Genomic DNA, 19,518 nt, shown 5'->3' with positions numbered 1-19,518 from the left:
AGTATGACGTCATACTGCAGGAGCGATCAAAGCATCGCATGTTAAAGTCCCCCAGGGGGACTTCAAAGTAATGTAAAAAAAATAATCAATAAAGTTTTTTTTAATTGTTTTAAAAAAAAAAAAGTTATAAAAGTTTAAATCACCCCCGTTTTGCCATATCCATTATTAAAAAATCAAAGTCATAAAATAAAAATATGTATTTGATATCGTCGCGTCCGTAAAAGTCCGATCTATCAAAGTAGTGCATTATTTTTCCCGCACGGTGAACGTCGTCTGAAAAAAAAAATAAAGAACGCCAGAAATATACTTTTTTAGTTACCCTGTCTCCCAGAAAAAACGCAATAAAAAGCGATCAAAAAGTCGTATATATTCCAAATTGATACTATCGGAAACTTCAGGACATCCCGCAAAAAATGAGCCCTTGCTCAACTACGTCGACGGAAAAATAAAAAAGGTATTGCGCGTACAAAATGACCGCAGAAAATAATTGAAAAAAAATTAAATATCTTAAAAAAAATAAAATAAAAGTAGTACAGCAAAAAAAATACTATACAAGTTTGGTATCGTAGCAATCGTACTGACCCATAGAATAAAAATATCAGGTCGTTTTTGTTGCAATTTGTGTGCTGTAGAAACAGGACGCACCGAAAGATGGTGGAATGTCGTTTTTTTTCCATTTCTCTCCGCTAAGAATTTTTTAAAAGTTTTTCAGTAAATTATATGGTACAATAAATAGTGCCATAGAAAAATACAACTCATCCCGCAAAAAAGAAGCCCACATACAGCGACGTCGATGGATAAATTAAGGAGCTACGATTTTTTAAAAGGGAGTAGGAAAAAACAAAAATGGAAAAAAGCAAAAAAGCTCCGTCACTAAGGGGTTAAATTCCCCCGGCAATCCACAGCTTTTGCGCATGTGACTGCCATTTTGGTGATAGGCACATGCGCAGAAGTCGGGGTAAGGTCCGCAGATAAATCTGGGGGCCCTTAGGTACGTAGTTTCTCCCATCATGGATATGATCCGTGAGGGGAGATGAAAGAAACTTTTTTTTTCTTACACTTTTTTTTAACTTTTACATGATCGCTGCTATCCATTGGATAACAGTGATCATGTGACTGGGAACTGCATACAGTGGTTCCCGGTGACATCTCTCTGCTCTCGGTTACTCCTACTAGCCGGGAGCAGGACGTTTCTAGATTTCCCGGGCCTCCTAGCCTTCTGCGCGTGACGTAATGACGTCTGGCGCACATGCGCAGATCTCAGCGTCAGGTCCTAGAAGACCAGAATACCGCGGAACATTGCGCAGGACAGGAGTGAGTACTCTCAGCTCCCCTCACAGATCCGATTTGTGAGTTTAATGAATTCACTTTAATGCGATCCAATGGATACCGGCAACGCATCACCAGGGGGGCTTACCACGACAGCTACAGGTTGTTGGCTACCTCTGGTAACCGACAGCATGGAGCGGTCACGTCCACAGCCCTCAGGGCTTAAATCCCCAGAGGAAGCGTGTTTTTACGGCCCTGTGGATTAAAGCCCAGCAAACCAAGACGTAAAAAGTCTATGGGGTGGTCACTAATGGGTTAACCATTGTGTGTGGTAGGACGGTCTTACAAGCAGAAAAGTTAAAATTTTGAAAATTTATCCCACATAAAGGGACGCCTCACATTTAAAAAATGGAACTGCATCATTAAGTACAAAACTAGATTGTGGTCTTAAGGGGTTAACACTAATAAATTTAAGGTTCTGCACATGGCAAGGAACACTACATGTCACCATTACACGCTAAATGGGAAGCACCAAGTTAAAATTGACATGAAAAAGGACTTGGATTTTAGTTCACAATAAACTTAAATGGAGCGAGATTTCGCGCAGCCAAACCGCGGCCGTCTGCATAGGATTGCGTTAGTTATTTCCCGCTCGTGTGCAGGCGCCCTTCATCTGCAAGCTGTAAGAGGGGAGGCAGAGCAAAGTGAGAGACATCTGATTCAGCACAGCACTGGTATCAGTGGGCAGCAGGACACTGCACCAAAGGAAGGGCAAAACATCACCCAAGAAGAACCAGTCCACACAGCAGCAGGCATGCAGAGAGAAAGTATAAACATATAGGTTGGCAATCTCCGACTGCACTGCAACTAAAGGCATATACATTCAAAGAATAGACACATTATATCAAACTTTACTCACTTGGAAGAAAGGATGCTTCTTTATTTCATCAGAACCAGCTGGACCACAGCCAAGCCGCTTTTTAGGATCTTTCATTAATAGGCTTCTAATAAGATCTTTCACTAGCTCACTCATTTCTTGAGGATAGGGCGGGTCACTTTTTAATATTCTCCTGTATAAACACAACGTCTGTTCTATGAGTGGGGCGATTTGTCTATGCATGCATTTTTTCTCTAATGGAAGACAGTTAAGGAGTAGCACAGATTATTTCTGGAGAAGGGTGTATAGATATTGTGAAGGTCACAGACTGCTGCACAGAAGCCTGCAGCAGCTCAGAGCATTTCAAGACAAGAGAGTGCAGATCTTATAAGTCACAGACACAATGGAAGGAGCAGTGTCCTCCGGCCACAGAAGGTATATCAGGAGACAACTGTGCCGATCTTGTGGGATGGAACAGACTTACGAGTTAGGCCAGTTTCAGACAAGCGTATTGTAACTCCATATTTGGCCTGTGTTTTGCGGACCATAATATGGAGCTAGTGTAAATATATATATATTCACATGGCTGTGTTTTTCATGGGAGTATTTTAAAAGCACAGCATGACCTATTTTTGTCACTTTTTGTACTCATTGCTATTATTTTCTATTGGGTAAATATGGATCAGTAGGAAATAAAACCAACACATCGGCAACACATCCATATCTAAGATGTGTATTATAGACGTGTTACAATATGGTAGTCTGAAACAGACCTTCCATAGCGAGAGGAGCAGGGTTCTCCAGCAGCATAGAGCATGTCAGAGAGGGATGATGCTAGTGATGACTGAGCTATATGTCACAAACAACAGATACAAGAGGCCAAATCTGTCATTACTTTTATGATAGTTACTGTTTCCTTACATATTTGCCATACTATAGTGGGACATACTTAGAAATTTCAGTTTGTGAATTTTTCTCTCCATCTACAGTGAATGGTGACGCTCCTGTCAGCAGTTCATACATCAAGACCCCCAAACTCCACCAGTCGACAGCCTGGAACAAAAAAAATTATATATTTTTTTTTTTAGAAAATATTGAGTATTTTAAAAATAATGCTTTTACATTTAAAAAGTTAAAATGGTCGTGATTTAGACAGTAGAACAAAACGTTGTTGCTCTCAGTAAAGCAATACGAAATCTTGTAAATAGGATTAAAATGCCTTTTTAATGGCTAACAAAAAGAAATGTTATAGAAGCTTTTAAAACTACTTAGGTTTCCTCATCAGACCAATGAAGAAACCTAAGCAGTTTGGAAAGCTTGCTGTAACATTATTTCTTTTTGTTAGCCATTGACCGGTATATCTACAAGATTGGATTTCTCCTACTGAGAGCAATAATATTTAGTTCCGTTTTCACGTAACTAAATCTAAAAGTGTACCTAATTTTTCGGGTGACTTTTCAGAATAAACTATTGTGTGCATACATGAGGAATAACACTCTTTTTGGCAGTTATACAAAATTTGTATATGGGATTTTCACTAATTCTTCCCTCTGCAGATTCTATCCCTAATAGTCATTTTTTTAGATGGGTGTAGAGACTAGATGTTATATCATCTCCCATTTACAGCACACACAGAAAAGAAGATATCCTCCTCCCCTATCTCTTTGTAGCACACTCTCAGTAGCAGCAGCAGTTTAGAGGACTTTATACAGCAGTACTGAGCAGTGTAGCTGTGAATCCTACACTAAGAATGCAGGCTATGCATTCAGTAGAGAGAAGCAGTGACATCACTGTCAATGTAGCCTATCCAGTCACTAGAGAACAGCAGTGTCTTTACTGAGAATGACTTGTAGGACGTCAATATACAAAAAAGTATAGATCTCAATACCTTGTCGTGTCCAGAATCCCCGCCTCTGACAATCTCTGGTGCCATATATTCTATGGTGCCACAAAAGGAATAGGTTCTTTCATTCTAAAAGTGAAGAAATGGTTCATTCAATCTAATATAAGACATACACAAGCTGAGAATATTTATCAGATTGTGCCTGCATGTAATTGGCATAGACTAGCTGCAGTGAAGTAAATTACAACATATGCATCTCTGTATCAGAACATGCAGGACTGGTATAGTTTCATTCCATACATCATGTACAATGCAGGACTTCTGTCTGCTATGTTTACATCACCTCACATAATACTGTGGCATAAGGCAATACTAGCCATTGTATTTAAAACCATTGGCAATACTGGCTCTGGCTGTCGTTGAACAGACAACACTAAATTCTGATTAGTCTAACTTATGATTTATTTCTATTGACTGTTTAAAGGGTTACCACCAACTATTACAATCCCAGTTACGATTCAGAGGATTAAACAACCTGAACTTTTTTGTATCGATTCATCAACTGCTAACAATGTAGTAACAGATACATGGAAGAATATTCCAAATCTGAGTATTTTGGGTTGGTTTCTTTCCTTCTAGCAGTGTTACATTTCCTTGTATACTTTGAATGGGCGGGCTCTTCTCGGTGTGATGTCTGCCCATAGTTTTTGAGTCAATTAGATGTCTCCTCACTTTTTCTCCCTCTCCCAGCATGCAGTGTCGCAGAAAGACAGAGAAAGAAGTAGGGAAGCTGAAGTTGGAACCCCGCCCCTACTCCCTGTGTTCTATTCACTTGGTGGGGGAGATAGAGGGAGTGCATGACTGTATAGGTTTATGCAAGTATACCGAGAGCATGCAGGCAGGGAATAGGGAATTCATTCAGCAATTTATTTTTTTACATTCGTTAACCATCCTTTGTGTTGGTGCAAATTACTTACCTCATCCGACAGAAACTCTTTACTAAGGCCAAAGTCTGTTAGGACCACATGGCCGCTGGAGTCCAGGAGGATATTTTCAAGTTTGATATCTCGATAAATTATCCCCAGCTGCAAAGAAAGTAAAAGAATTTTTCATTCCTATGAAAGAACTGTTTACAACAGAGAGCTGTATGGAAGCGAATGAGAGAAACTGGGGATAAGTCAGGCATCGAGAATGTAAACAGCAATAAGTCCTCCAGGAATTGAAAAAAAAAACAAAACGATTTGGAATGCCACGTCTTCATGAGATCGAGAGAAAAGCTTTAAAAGGAATGCTGAATCTCAGTTTTGAAAAGAATGCACGTTACATTAAGATCGTCTCCTATGTTGATCATTTGCTACAATGTACTAGCGCACATAAGCTGTATCATTCTGTATTCCAGGCTGTTTAACTCACATATTATTATCTAGACTAGTTACTATTGAAGCAAACCCTCAGCGTTGAGCAATAGCACGCCTATTAGTTTTCAACCTCTAGATGTAAACAAAAATTTTCCAATTCACTAACAGCAAGCATAGATCTCAACAACAGTAAGAAAATGAAAAGCAAAAGGGTCAGATTTACTATTGGAAATTCTGCAACTTCCTGGCACAAATTGTGACAAAAAACTGCCTTACATGCTTTGCGCCACATCGATCATGTCTTTTTTTAAGATACTTTACGATTCCAAAAAAAAAGGCATCACTTTATAAAAAGGGGAAGTGCCCTAAATACAACATTATGTGCCAAAAATTGGTGCCGTTTTTGGCCCAGTTTTTGATGCAAACTAAGCCAAAATATAGGTGGTATAAGGTTAGACTAGACAGTCTAAAGATATACCAGATTTATTATTCCGCAGTCACTGTGATAAATCTGACACATTTAACCCCTTCCCTCCATATGAAGTAAGGGTATGTCATGTAAGCGAGGTACTTCCCGTAACTGGACGTACCCTTACGTCATGTGGATAGCACGAGATCATAAGTGATCTCGCGGTATCCGGCAGCAGGAGCCGGCTCTCACTCATAGCCAGCTTCAAGCTGCAAAAGCAGGGGTGCATTGGAGATGCACCCCCTGCTGTTAACACCTTCTCTGCCGCGATCTATGTAGATCGCGGCATGGGAAAGGTTCACAGAAGGGGCACGCTCCCTCTGATGTTACTGGGCTCTCGCGATATAACCGCAGAGAGCCCGGCTGGTTGCCATGGCAACAGGATGCCAGATACCAGCGTCCTGTATTACCATTGCCTATGATTGCTGTAATAAGCGATAAGACATTGCAGGAGAGAGGTCCTGTAATGTCTTTCACATGCTATGATATAAGTCCCCCAGAGGCACACAAATGGTGTAAAAAAAAAAAATCAAAATAATGTGCAAAAAATAAAATTGTAAAATTACCCTTTTTTTGGCTTTTTCTCATGTTAGCATAAAAAAGTTTGGGGGATAAAAAAAAAACCGCTCAGATTTGGCATCGTCGTGTCCATAACGACACATACAATAAGATGAACATGCTTTTAGGTGTAAAAAGATTAAAACTGAGGCAAAATGCTAATTTTTAGCATTTTACTCCCCAAAAACCATTAAAAGTGATCAAAAAAGCCGTATGTACCCCAAAATGGTACCAATAAACACTACAGCTCATCTTGGTGGAAATTCCCCCCCCAAAATATAACAATTTTGGTATCCTTGTGATTGTACCGACCCGCAGAAAAAAAATAATTGTGTCATTTATGCTGTATAATTACCGGTTTAAAATAAACCCCCAAAAATCTATAGCAGAACTTAAGCGTTTTCTCTCCTTGGGATCATAAAAAAAAAAAATTTTGTTTTTACAATATCGTTTATGTACCCAAAAATGGCACCGATAAAAACTACAGTTCGCCACACAAAAAACAAGACCTCATACGGCCGTGTCGACAGAAAAATAAAAAAGTTATGGCTTTTGAAAAATGGAGATTAAAATCCAACAAAAATCGTTGCGTCCTTAAGTCCAAAATAGGTCATGTCCTTAAGGGGTTAAAAGCGGTCTATTAGACAGTATTCGTAAATGTGCCCCAAATGTGACCCCAAAGTGAACAAGAAAGTTGAAGAACTTATGAAAGTACGTTGCCAGTTTAATTATTGCATTAACAAACTCTGCATAAAGCAATACTAAAAGCAAACACAAGAAGCTTTGTAATATCTTATTATAGAAAATCCTTTCCTGATCAATCTTTCTGAATTTACCACAAAATCCATCTAGAGACAGGCAAAAACCTATCTGTTCACTGAGAGATCAGGTTACATGCTGCCCATAGAGTTCTATGGAGAGGGGGAAGAGTAGGAAGCAGTTGCAGCATAAGAAAGAGGCAAAGAGACACACAGCCGCTGATGCTAAAGACTCTAATGCTTCATCTTATGCCTGTGATGTATTCACAGCTACACTGCTCAGTACTGCTGTAGAATATTCTTATGCTGCTGCTTTTGAAAAAGTTTGAGTGAAAGAAGTAGAATCTTCTGAGTGTAGTGCATAGAAGATATCAGTCCAGCTGGTCTCCTCCTGCTAGCATGTAGGAAACTTATTTACAGAATTACAGATGCAAACGGCAAACGGGGAAACTAATTAAATATGCAGACTACAAGTCATAAAGTGGCCAGAAATAATGCTATTTCTCATGTACACATAAAAAGCTTACTCTAAAAAGTCACCTGAAAGGACTTGTACACCTTAAACCTTATTTAGATACATTTAATGTTTTTGGAAGCTTGCATCACATTGAGCTGCACCTTACAGCTGTAATGAGACCTGAATTCTGCCTTCATCATCCCTGCAGAGTCTTTCCTTCACATTTCATTCCTCTAATTTTGTGCATTACTTAAAATACATCCAACCAGCATAAGGAAGAAATGCAATGAGATAAAATATCCTGGGGAGGAAGAAAGGGGTCTCAAAACCCACCAGCAGTTTGCTGCTCCTTGTATCCAACTATGCCTGTGATATCAGACTCTCAGAGCTGACTACATCAATGTAAATATTAATTTCTCTTTCTGCAGGCAACCACAATCAAGCTTTTGTATGTAACTGTGTCAAAGGCTGCAGGAGGAAAGATAATAACTTAGCTGTCCTGCTACGCCCCTAGTGTGTTACACTGTGAGACTTTCGTACAGTCTGCATTTAAACTGTGCATCTCACCTTAGTTCAAAAAATATATACTAATTTCCAATCCTTCATGAATGTGGGCAAAATTAAAATCTGAGTTTGCCCAAACTCTAGCAGCTCTATTCAAGATATTTAATCATGGTAAGCCTCTAAAGGTCCCCTGGTTTGCAATGCTCAGAATCTGCCTCCTGCTTTCGGGTTTATTAGCTGTATAATAAGAAGTTCTGCGGCTTTCTAACATACTTTGTTTCAATTCATTACCATTTTCAAGATTTCTGCTTATGGTCACTGAATGGAAATATTCTGGTTTACATCCAGATACATAAAACCGCCCACAGCTGAGGGTTGATTACATTTCTATCCAGTCTAGACAATGCTCTTTGAACAGAACCCATCAGCAGCACAAATCTCCCCCCTGTTCTGATAGTTTGTCACACTGTATCCGTGCACATAAAATGTATCAGTTTGGAGTCCAGCCTGTTTAGATCTACCAATCACTGTAGTGTAACTGTTTACTCTACACCCATGTTGCTGCAGAATCCGAAACATTCACATTTGAAGACTTTATGAATTGCTCCACTCGGGGCAGATTTGCTGTGAAATATCTGCAGGAAATGAACAGCATGAAATCGGGGTTGTGGTGCGGATTGTGGTGCCGATTCCACGCGCTCTTTTGAACATATTCTGGTTCCACAAGATGCAGGGATAATGATCCAGTCAGGTGCTGGGTTCACACAGGGCGAATTCCCGTCGGAAATCTCGCGGTTTGGCCGCAGCAAAAACCGCGAGATTTCCACCGGGAGAACCGCCGCGGTTTAAGCCACAGCTCGGCCGCATGCTTTTCCGTTGCGGCCGGCGCTCCCATAGAGTAGAGTGCGGCCGCGACGTAAATAAACAAAAAAGGAAAGGTAAATAGACATGCTGCATCTTTTGAAACCGCGACTGCGGCGGTCGCAGCCGCGGTTTCAACCGCATTTACCGCAGCGGATTAGCCGTCTCGTGTGGACGAGATTTCTGAGAAATCTCGTCCACATGGCTGGCTAATCCCGAGATTAGCGGCCGCGGGCGGATCTGCTGCGGCAAAACCGCGGCAAATCCGCCCTGTGTGAACCCAGCCTAAAGGGGTTTTCAATGCAGTTGTTATTCACAACACACAGGGTATGGAGTAGAAGAAGATAGCTCCAACCCCTGCAATCCCTGTGGCAGAGGCTCATAAATGCAGGCGCAGTGGTCATTGACTTTAATGAGAGCTGCACCTGCAATTACCAGTGCCAGCCATTATCTGCTTCGGCTGTGTACCATGAATCCAAATAACAGATTGATCATGGTCCCGAGCGGAGGACCCCAAGCCGATCAGCTATCAATGACCTATTTCGAGGCTAGGTCATCAGTAACAACTGCCTGAAAAGCTCTTTATCTGGTGATCAACTATGACATGTGCCATATGAGCAAATATTAATGTTTTATTTGAAATGCATTCAAGAGATTTTACAAATGGCATTACCCTTAAAAGTGCTTTTATTTATGAGCTCTTAGCTAGCCTAAGGCCTCCTTCCCACGAGCGTGACGGGCTCCGCCGCGTAATATTACGCTGTGAAGCCCGTCACGGCGCCCCCCAGAGACCCCATACTCACCTGCGGGAGATAGCGTGAAATCGCTTCCCCGCCCACCGCCGCCGCGTCACCGCCCGTCACCGCCCACCGCCTCGCGTCACCAGCCGTGTCACGTGCACGGCCGGCCGTGTCACGTGACGCGGCCGGACCGCGTCATTTGGCGTCATATGACGCTCGGCGGTGGGCGGGAAAGCGTTTTTTCACGCTATCTCCCGCTGGTTACAGCGGGAGATAGCGTGAATGGACGGCTTCCATTGACTGCAATGGAAGCCGTCAGTGCGTACAGCCCGTCCTCACCCGCAGAAAATAGAGCATGCTGCGGGTGAGGACGGGAGAAATCGCGGTGCGTAATTCCGCGGTGGAATTACGCATCGTGAGCATTGTGCTATTAGGTTCAATAGAACCTAATAGCTGCGGGCAACGCAGCGGATTTTCGCCGCGAATTACGCGGCGGAAATCCGTTCGTGGGAAGGAGGCCTAAGAGTCATACAAACAGCTGATAAAATAAAAACAGTTGTTAGTCACTTATAACTAGGCTCCCCATCAGAGTGCTCCTTCTCATAGCCAATTTATGGCGACCTTATCAACCAAGCCAACTATTCCCTCCTGAGCCACCTACAGCTCTTACAAGTGCCAAAACGTGCTAATGAATGAAAAAGCAGCAAAACAAACCTTGTGCAGGTGCTCAAGAGCTAGTACAATCTCCCCGATATAAATTTGCACTTCACTTTCTGTGAATTTTTCCCGCTGGGATAAATGGGTAAAGAGCTCGCCTCCATTGATGTAATCTAAAAAAAAAAAAAAAAGGAAAACCGCCACATGGATTATTAAACAGGGACATTCAAGACTTCTGTAGACTAAGCTTTATTATTATTATTATTATTATTTATAGAGCAATAAACTATGCAACTTTCTAATAGACTTGTATTTAAATTTCTCACCAGTATCAAAATCTAAGCTTGCTGTCAGTGAATGGGAACATACTTGTCTACATATAGACTTTGAAAACAGTTACACAGCTAAGGGCTTGTTACAATGCATCAGTGTAAGGCCTCTTTCACACGGGCGACAAAGTCACGTTGCTACAATGCTACAAATGGCATGTATGTGAAGCCCATGCTTTCCTATGGCTTCCCTCACACATGCGATGTTTTGTAGAATGCAAGAACCCGACACAAAAACCTCGTGGGTCCGGCGATATGTCCGCGACTCGTGAGGTTTTGTAGACCATGTTTCCCTATAGAGCCTTCCTCTCTGATGCATCGCACGAAAACACGATTTTCGTGCGGTGTGATGCAACTCTGACAGTAGGAAATCCTACTGTCAAAGCCAAATCTAAGCCGTAGCTGCAGCAACCCCCCACCCCCCCCCAAAAAAAACACATACATCACCTTAGAAGTGCTCTCCGCCGCAACTTCTCCCCAGGTCCCGACACTGTTTCTCTTCTTCATCTTCTGGCCAGGAATTGAAAAATCCACGCCTCCTGGAAGTGCTGGCTGTGATTGGCTGACGCTTAGCCAATCATAGTCAGTGCTCTATGAATGGCTGTGACTGGTTCCTATTCAAGCACTGGCTGTGATTGGCTAAGCGTCAGCCAATCACAGCCAGCGCTTCCAGGAGGCAGGGATTTTTCATTCTCCGGTGAGAAGATGAAGAAAAGAAACAGTACCGACACCTGGGGAGAAGCTGCGGCGGCGCCCCGGACAGCGTGGGAGAGGTGATGTATACTTTTTTTTTCCCTTTAGCTACAGCTTATTTTCGGGGTAGGGCTTATATTTATGCTGCGTAAACAATTGACGATGAGCTGATCGCTCATCGTTCAGTGTAGATAGCAGATGTTCAGTACTGAACAGCCGCTATGTTATCTCAATAGAGACGGGCGGAGGAGTGAGAGGAGAAAAATCTCCTGTAGCCACCCCGCCCCCTGCTGGCCGCTCTGTTAGGGAGCCAGAACTACTAGCTCCTGGGCAGGAGCATGGGAGCGAGGACACACAGGGACAAGTATCGATATTCCCGATATTCGTCCCATGTAAGCCCACCTTAACTCTAACTTTTCTACTAGAATGGCCTCTACAGAAAAAATTATGAGCAGGGAATAGTGCAAAATAAAAACATAAGCGGTACTCAACTCTTAAATGGCCAATCCTGGAAGCTGCTGGAGTGGTCATGTGCTGTTCTTCGTTCACATGACCGCTACAGCCTATTTTAGGCTTCTGTGGTCAGATTGCAGCAGCTTCTAAGATTGGGGCAGCTATGCTGGATCTGCAGGTCATTTAATAGGAGAGTACTGTTTATTTTTTTTATTTTACACTATTTCACAGCAATACAATCTTTTTTAGTCCTGCAAAACCGATTTTAACGAATATCCCACCGTGTAAAATATGGACGGGCCTGGAGCATGAGGTTGGACTTTCTTACTAGCTCATAGAGCGGTATACTGTTCTTTAATATTCATATGCCATAATAGAATATATGGCCCCAGGTTGCCTTCACTTCTCTCCTCTGCTACGTTCTTTCAAGCTGCTAAATATTTATAGGATGGCATCAAGTCCAGGCCTAGAATAACATTTAAAATCTATGTTGTTACTCCCCCAACAAAGATATCCACCACATTGCACCTTCCTACATCTCTCCTTCCTATCATCCTACCAGAGCAACATTCTAAAAAGACTTTGCAATTACTTTTATACAAAAAATAAATACATAAAATATCCCTATAATAAGGTTGTTATGGCTGCTGGTGATAGCTGATCATTTTCCCTACCTGTACCTGCCATCCGTTGGGCCCAGAGCAGCGTTTCCCCATGTGGTCTGCAGAACAAGCCACATATCCTGTCAGTTCCCTGGTCCTCACAGGGTGCATACGTGGCTGGTCAGGTTCTGAAAGGGTCAGCACATGCAACCAGCCTTTCTGTCCACAGCCAATGCGGATATGCCACTGGCTGTTTAAGGCACCCTCCCCCACTAGCAGGTAACATAGTATGTAAGACATATGTCCATCCAGTTCAGCTTATCATCTCCCAATGTTGCCTGAGCAATTAGTCTCCTAGTATGCCAAGGTGTTATAGTGTTCTGTCTGTTGTCCTAGTTTTGATCTGTGCCTGTTCAACTCAGCTTTCCTGACTTCTTCGCTCCTGACCTTGGTTTGCTTATTGACCCATTTATTCTATCTGCTGCTGGCCCCAACCCTTGGCCAGATTTATTATTCTGCCTGTCTTAACCTCAGCTCTGTTACACAACCACATCTTTGTCTGCATCCTCTAGTAAAGCATTATGGCAAACCTTAACCATGGCTATTTCTGGGGTAATGGTTTATGATCCCCTGCAGAGAAGACCAGATCCCAATTGGTGGGGTTAAAGGCTAAAAACCAGGGAACCCAAGGTGTAGCCCCTGGATCTATCCCAAAGTTAAATTGGTTTGAAGGAACAGCAGCTCCAGCTAATGTGGTCTTATAAAAAAAGAAAAGAGGATTATAAAGGTTCACTTTGATTCACTACCATTTGGGATAATGTATTTTTCAGATTCAATTAAAGGGTTTGTCCAGTTGTAAACTATTGATCGCCTATCCTTAAGATAGGTCATCAATAATAGATTGGCAGAGGTTGACTACCCGGGATCCCCACAGACTAGCTGTTTGCCAGGCCATTGTGCTCATGCACTGAGCTGTTTCTGGAGTAAGCAGATAGCTTTGTTCTCACTGAAATAGCCAGGCTTGGTATTGCAGGCAAATTTCCCATTCCTTTTAGTGGAAAGTTTGCCTGTAGTACCAAGCCTTAACACTGCAGTGACAACGGAGCTGTCTGCCTCCTGCAGAAATCAGCTAAGTTTACAAGCCCACTTGCCAGGCAAATAGCTGATTGTGGGGGTCCCGGTCAGCAAATATGCTGTAATCTACTGTCAGTCAGCAAATATGCAGTAATCTAATGGCCTATCTTCCTGAGAGGTCATCGAAGGTAAGATAAATTCTAACTGCCCTGATAACTAGCAGCAGGATGCACCAAAGCCTAATACGTCATTCTTCATGCCCCTATATCTGCTGAGTGAACAAAAGCCACCATAGGTATCCACCAAGAATCTAGAGAAATCTAGTACAGTGGCCTTTGGGAGATACAAAATCTGATATCTCTACGGTTATAATAGATTTTCTCCAACCTTTTCACCTTAATTGATTTTCGCTTGGGTACCCCTGAGGAGACACTATTCCTGGTGACTGCCTTTTGATGAAGGGGCTTCTTCTATGTGTAGTATCATTTTTGGTGTTAAAGAATCCCTGTTTTAAGGAGATATCTATTGGAGGGACGAGTCCATATTTGGGCTCCCCTCTTGTCAATTGTGTATTTTTATCTGGCCCTAATTAGCAAATTTACCTGTATCTAAACGCACGTCCATCATGCACTATTCGTTAATCACGGACTTCAAACCAGCTTGAAAATCGTAGTGCGGTCTTAGGAGACCAGATGCTGAGTTCTCTGCGGGATAGCGCTCATAGTATTCTTTCAGCTACTATCCCACTGGAGAACAATGGAGCTGAATGCAGATAACAGACCTCCAGCTGTTATCTGCATTCAGTAAAAGGCTTTATTTGCACGCTAATAAGCTACTAAGTAGCTGAGTAGCTACTTAGTATTTCATGCAAAATGATCGCTCAAAACTGCCGTTCAAGTTATCTTTTGAACGAATTTTGAGCAATCATCTTTCTGTGTAAATGGGCCTTAAGTCTCTTACCAACAAGCTGCCGCTTTAGGTTCATCTCTCCTATGGTATGCAAAAGACTGCCCTCACAGTCAGATGCACGGACAGGGAACACTTTTATGAATCTACCATATCTTTGACTTTTTCCGTGGTTGGAATGGCTAAAAGTTTGTGCTTCTTAGGGTATATATTAGAGATATTAATAGTGCTCAGTATGCAATATGAATCTGCTATACAGAAGCAGCATGGCTAGATACCACACACCCTGCCTCCTAACACTGTCATTCACTCAGGCAAATAAGGAAACTCTTAAAAATATTTCTTGATTCCTCAAGGAAACACAACTTAACTAATGTTATACCTGAGGGAGTATGCAAATAAGGGAGATGCAACAATACCTCTGCAGCACCACCTATTGGAAGGCAGCATTCCTGCAAGTCAATGTTAGACTCATTATACAAGCCTTGTAACAATGACTGGGAATTGAAAACCAAGCCAGAGTTCATACACAGAAAGCTGTTTCAGGGCGTTTGTCCCTCATTAGTATGCAGTAGGCTTCTGGCTTGGCTAGCAATTCCCAGTTATTGTTACAAGGCTTGTATAAAGAGTCTAACATTGACTTACAGGAATGCTGCCTTCCAATAGGTGGCGCTGCAGAGGTATTGTTCCATCTCCCTTATTTGCATATTACCCAGAAGAGCATGCATGGCCTTATAAGCCTCCTCACTCACTCACCTTCTAGGTGCTCTCCTTAAGGAGAAAATATAGCGTTCCTGACCTGAGGGAGTGACATGATATAATGCGAAAGACAGCAATGATAAAATCCCCGAGGCCTTGTGCTAGGCATAACCAGGAGTAGAAGCCCCAGGAAAGCTGGGTGACAACACCTGCAATGGTGGCTATATTGGCTGCCAACAAGCGTTCACTGGTATAGACACAAGCTTCTATCCAGGTCAATGTCCTTTATATATGCTATCAATTCACTCACTGTTCTTCAGCGACAACAACTACAGCCCACACTGTTCCCAAACATCTTGTACATAATTTTTCAGATAGGAAGAACATTTTTGCCTCTTGCACAGTGAACCATGTGTTATCCGTTATACAATTCAGGCACTTAAGATTCTTTTACATGGCTTGATAATAACAAATGCCAAATAACGGATCGGCGTTCAATTAACTGGCCTTCACAAAGGCAGATTCAGACAGCATGGGGGATGATCGTAAATCATGTTCATGGGAATATGTGCTGCTGCTGATTTTTGGCGCCACATCAAAAATGCGATCACTCAACAAATGAGCTTTTGCTCATTTGTTGGGTGATTGGCGACACCTTCATACTGGCAGATAATTGGGTGAATGTACCAATTCTTGATTATTTGCCCTTGTAAAAGGCTTTGTACATGGTTTTTATCCTTAACACTGTAAAGGTCAGACACCTGATGTGAATGTACCAAACAATTATGTCCTTTTCCAATTAAAAATAAATAAATAAATGATTCTTACCCAAAATGAGATGAAGCTTTGTGTCCGTCTGGAAAGCATAATGCAGCGTTACAAGAAATGGAGACTGCCGTATGTGTTCCAGCACCTGACGTTCTGTCCGTGTGTGTTCTGCCGTCTTGGCTTTCTGGATAATAGTTGCCTTCTTTAAAACTTTCATTGCGTAAAGCTTCCCGGAGTCATGGCCACTTATTTTGCGTACCAGGAAAACTTTGCCATAAGCTACAAAGAAAAAGCAGGTGGGGGGGAGGTCATATTATTTTTCATTACCAGTCACAATGACGAGAGCATTCTGTGTAACCTACGATTTTTGAACAAAGGCTTTCAACAGAGTGTGATTGCTTAAAATACATTTGTAGATTGTTCCCTGGACTGAGTTACAAGAAACTATCAGCGGGAGTCTATGATGGTCCTCAAATTGTAAACTCAATAAACGATTTGAGTTTCACAAAAGTAATTGATGGAGCCGAAGCTCCTCTGTGATGCAATTATGTCATGGTTATCAAGAACTTCTTGGGTAAACCACAACGCGGTCAATTATAAAGAATCTGTGCAAAACATGCTCACAAACCTTCAAAACATAAGCATAAAAGTACGCTTTCTCCGTAGACACTTCCAGATATTCTTGGTGACATTAATGAGGAACAAGGCGAGTGGCTCCATCAGGATATCAAAGAGATGGAGGCAAGGCATATGGGACAGATACATGATGGTAGGCTACTAATAGAGCCTGCAATGCCCCACATCAGAGGAAATCATACAGAGTTTTTCAATGAGTTAACTGTAAAGTATAATAATATTCACTAGATCTTCATCTTTTTGTCCTTCCTATCTAAGGGTCTGTTCCCACGGGGTGGAAATACTGCGGAATTTCTGCATTGGAAAATTCTGCAACATTTCTGCATCAGCGGTGCGGGTTTTGACACCAAATCAGCTGTGTATCCACTACTGATTTCGGCAGATACAGCGCTCCCCTTACCTCCCAATACTTCGCTCTGTCAGCACAGCTGGTGGCCTATAGCTAGTGCAGCGCCACTGGTCAGGTGATACCACTAACGCATCACCTGACCAGTTGTGCTGCACTCACTGGAGAGCATCAGGTACCGAGGTGAAAGGTTACACTGATAGCACAAAGAATCAGGAGGCAGGAGGAGCGCTGTATTTGCCGAAATCTCTCTGTAGTCATTAATCCCTTTGTTTCAGCTCACTGAAACGAAGCGAATAACGAGAGACTTCTCACTCAGTGTAAAGAGGAGTCGTTCAACCTTTGAATGATTGCCTGTAAACTGTAAATGGAAACGGATGTCCAGAAGAGCTCTCGGCGCACTCCGCCTCCATTCACTGAACGACTCTCGCTCCTGTGTTTAGTTGGACAAGATCTGTAACAAAGCCACAAATAGATGAAGAAAGATCTACATGACAAGGCAATCTGCTAACGGTTTAGGAAAGATTTCCCCCCCCCCCCCAACCCCCGCTTCCCGTTGACTTGAGTAACACCATATTACTCTACTCTAAGCCACAATGACACATCTAGTTTTGTGTTGCACAGATAATACACGGTTTACACCATGATCCATGTCTACAGAGGCTAGGGACTACAAAAGACTTCATGAACATTTGCCGTACATACTTTTATTGTTTTACTCTTTTATATTGCACATGCCACACAGTGCACATCTCTTGATATTGCACATGCCTATAGTGCAGAGGTATAAGCTAGGCATGGTGTAGGGAAGAGAAGAGGAAGCTTTTATTATATAGGGGTTTGCTCTGTTTTTTCACATGCCTCAAAGTAACAGCCACCCATCACTAAAGGTTACATGAAATTTAGTATGCAAGCTGCAAATATACAGATGTAGCAAGATTTAACTTGAAAAATAGTTTCTGCCTCAAATTGTCTTATCTGAAGCCATTGAAAATCCACTGTATTTTCAGCACAACAACAGCAATTGAAAACCAATAGAAAAGGCAAATAAGGTAACTTACTTACCCCTTTACTATGGCTTTTGCTGTGTCGCAAAAATCATTACAGCCAAGTTAAACTTTGCTACATTAGTGAAAATGCCCATACCCATTCAATAGCAGACAGCCATTGGACAAATGAACATTACGCCCACACGCAAACGGGAGGAATTCCTCATGCGGGTGACCGCAGCGGAATCTGGCGCCATGCAGTGCCCAACTGGCGATCCTGCGTACCTGTCTTTTGTTGTCTTCATCTGTACTACAGATGGACCCGGCGGCTCACCGTCAGACATGCGCACTCGATTTTTTTTTTCAAATGTTTATTTTCTGTGGGATATTGCTAGGCAATGACGCAGAATGCAGAACCTGTTTGCAATGCCAATGGAAGCCATCTGAGTGGACACCACAGAAAATAGAGCATGCTGTGATTTTTTTTTCTCCACTTGCACAAATCGCAATTTGTTTCTGCGAGTGTGCAGGAAGAAGTGATTTCCCATAATATGCCATAAACGGTATTTGCTGTGAAACCGCAGTGCGGACGCTGCCCGTGGATTCCGCAGTGCGGACGCCGACCGTGGATTCCGCAATGCAAATCCATTCATGTGCAGGTGGCCTTAGGCTGACAGCCATTTCCAATTTCTCCCCAACACATGATAGTTCAGTTTGTCTGCACTTTTATGTGTTTTTACATGAGACAGTGAAAAAAAGAAGCAGCCAGACAGCTCTGGCGGTGGCTTATATTTAAGGGGGGGGGGGGGGAAACGACAAAAAGATTGGGTGTTCAAAATCAATGTCCCTAATCCTTCTTTCCCCTTCATCATCTGTCAGGAGAAAGTCAGGAGACCCCATTACACATACAAAAGTCATGCAGTGCCGGCAAAATCTGCAGGTTCACACAACTTTTGTCTAGCGAGCCTACTCGGTAAGGCAGTTACTCGAGCGAGCATCGCTCTTCTCGAGTAATTGCTTAGTGATCCGAGCAGGCTCGGGTGGGCTGCAGGGGGTGAGAGGGGGGTGGGGGGGAGGTGAGAGAGATCTCTCTCTCTCTTCCCCCCGCTCAGCTCCGCTCCCCCCTGTCCCCCCCACAGCCCACCCGAGCCTGCTCGGATCACCAAGCAGTTACTCGAGAAGAGCGATGCTCGCTCGAGTAACTGCTTACCGAGTAGGCTCGCTCATCTCTAATTATGATGCCTCCAACAGATGCCACTAAATAGATATCTGTCGCCAATAGCCTCCCACATTTAGAATAAAGAAAAAAAATTACACTGCATGCTATAAACTTTTTTTTTTGCACAATATCCCAGTATGGAATAGCGCAGCAGACTGCTATGCCAAAGTATACCAGCCCAACAGAGGCCAATAGGACACTCTTTTGGCCTCTGTTGGGTGAATAAAGACCTTTGAGCCCTTGGCATATGTACTGGTAGCTTTCTTGGTGCATACATATTAGAGCATTGCAAATACATTATTAATTTAGCCTATGAATGGCCAGCCTTTTAAAATTGGTGCTCGACTACAAAAGCTTTTACCACTAGTTTGTATGTAAGGTTTCATACCTTATGCTTCAATTTCTTACCATCTTCAAGATATCTGTTTACTATCAGTAAATATAAACATTTAC

At 42.5% G+C, this 19,518-nt stretch overlaps 1 protein-coding gene across 1 annotated transcript in view; it reads right to left on the bottom strand.

The window, feature by feature from the left end:
• RPS6KA5 (ribosomal protein S6 kinase A5) overlaps positions 1-19,518 on the bottom strand; it is a 66,218-nt gene that overhangs the window by 26,435 nt on the left and 20,265 nt on the right. The window contains exons 3-8 of the mRNA XM_066607562.1: positions 15,936-16,154; positions 10,409-10,524; positions 4,967-5,074; positions 4,035-4,118; positions 3,096-3,199; positions 2,189-2,339 (exon numbers count right to left, since the gene is read on the bottom strand). Coding sequence (XP_066463659.1) covers positions 2,189-2,339; positions 3,096-3,199; positions 4,035-4,118; positions 4,967-5,074; positions 10,409-10,524; positions 15,936-16,154 — 782 coding nt within the window. The remainder of the gene's footprint in view (positions 1-2,188; positions 2,340-3,095; positions 3,200-4,034; positions 4,119-4,966; positions 5,075-10,408; positions 10,525-15,935; positions 16,155-19,518) is intronic.

Source organism: Eleutherodactylus coqui, chromosome 6, assembly GCF_035609145.1.
Source record: "Eleutherodactylus coqui strain aEleCoq1 chromosome 6, aEleCoq1.hap1, whole genome shotgun sequence".
Classification (NCBI taxonomy): domain Eukaryota; kingdom Metazoa; phylum Chordata; class Amphibia; order Anura; family Eleutherodactylidae; genus Eleutherodactylus; species Eleutherodactylus coqui.
The sequence above is the reverse complement of the archived record's forward strand: the minus strand, read 5'-3'. Positions and strand labels throughout refer to the sequence as shown.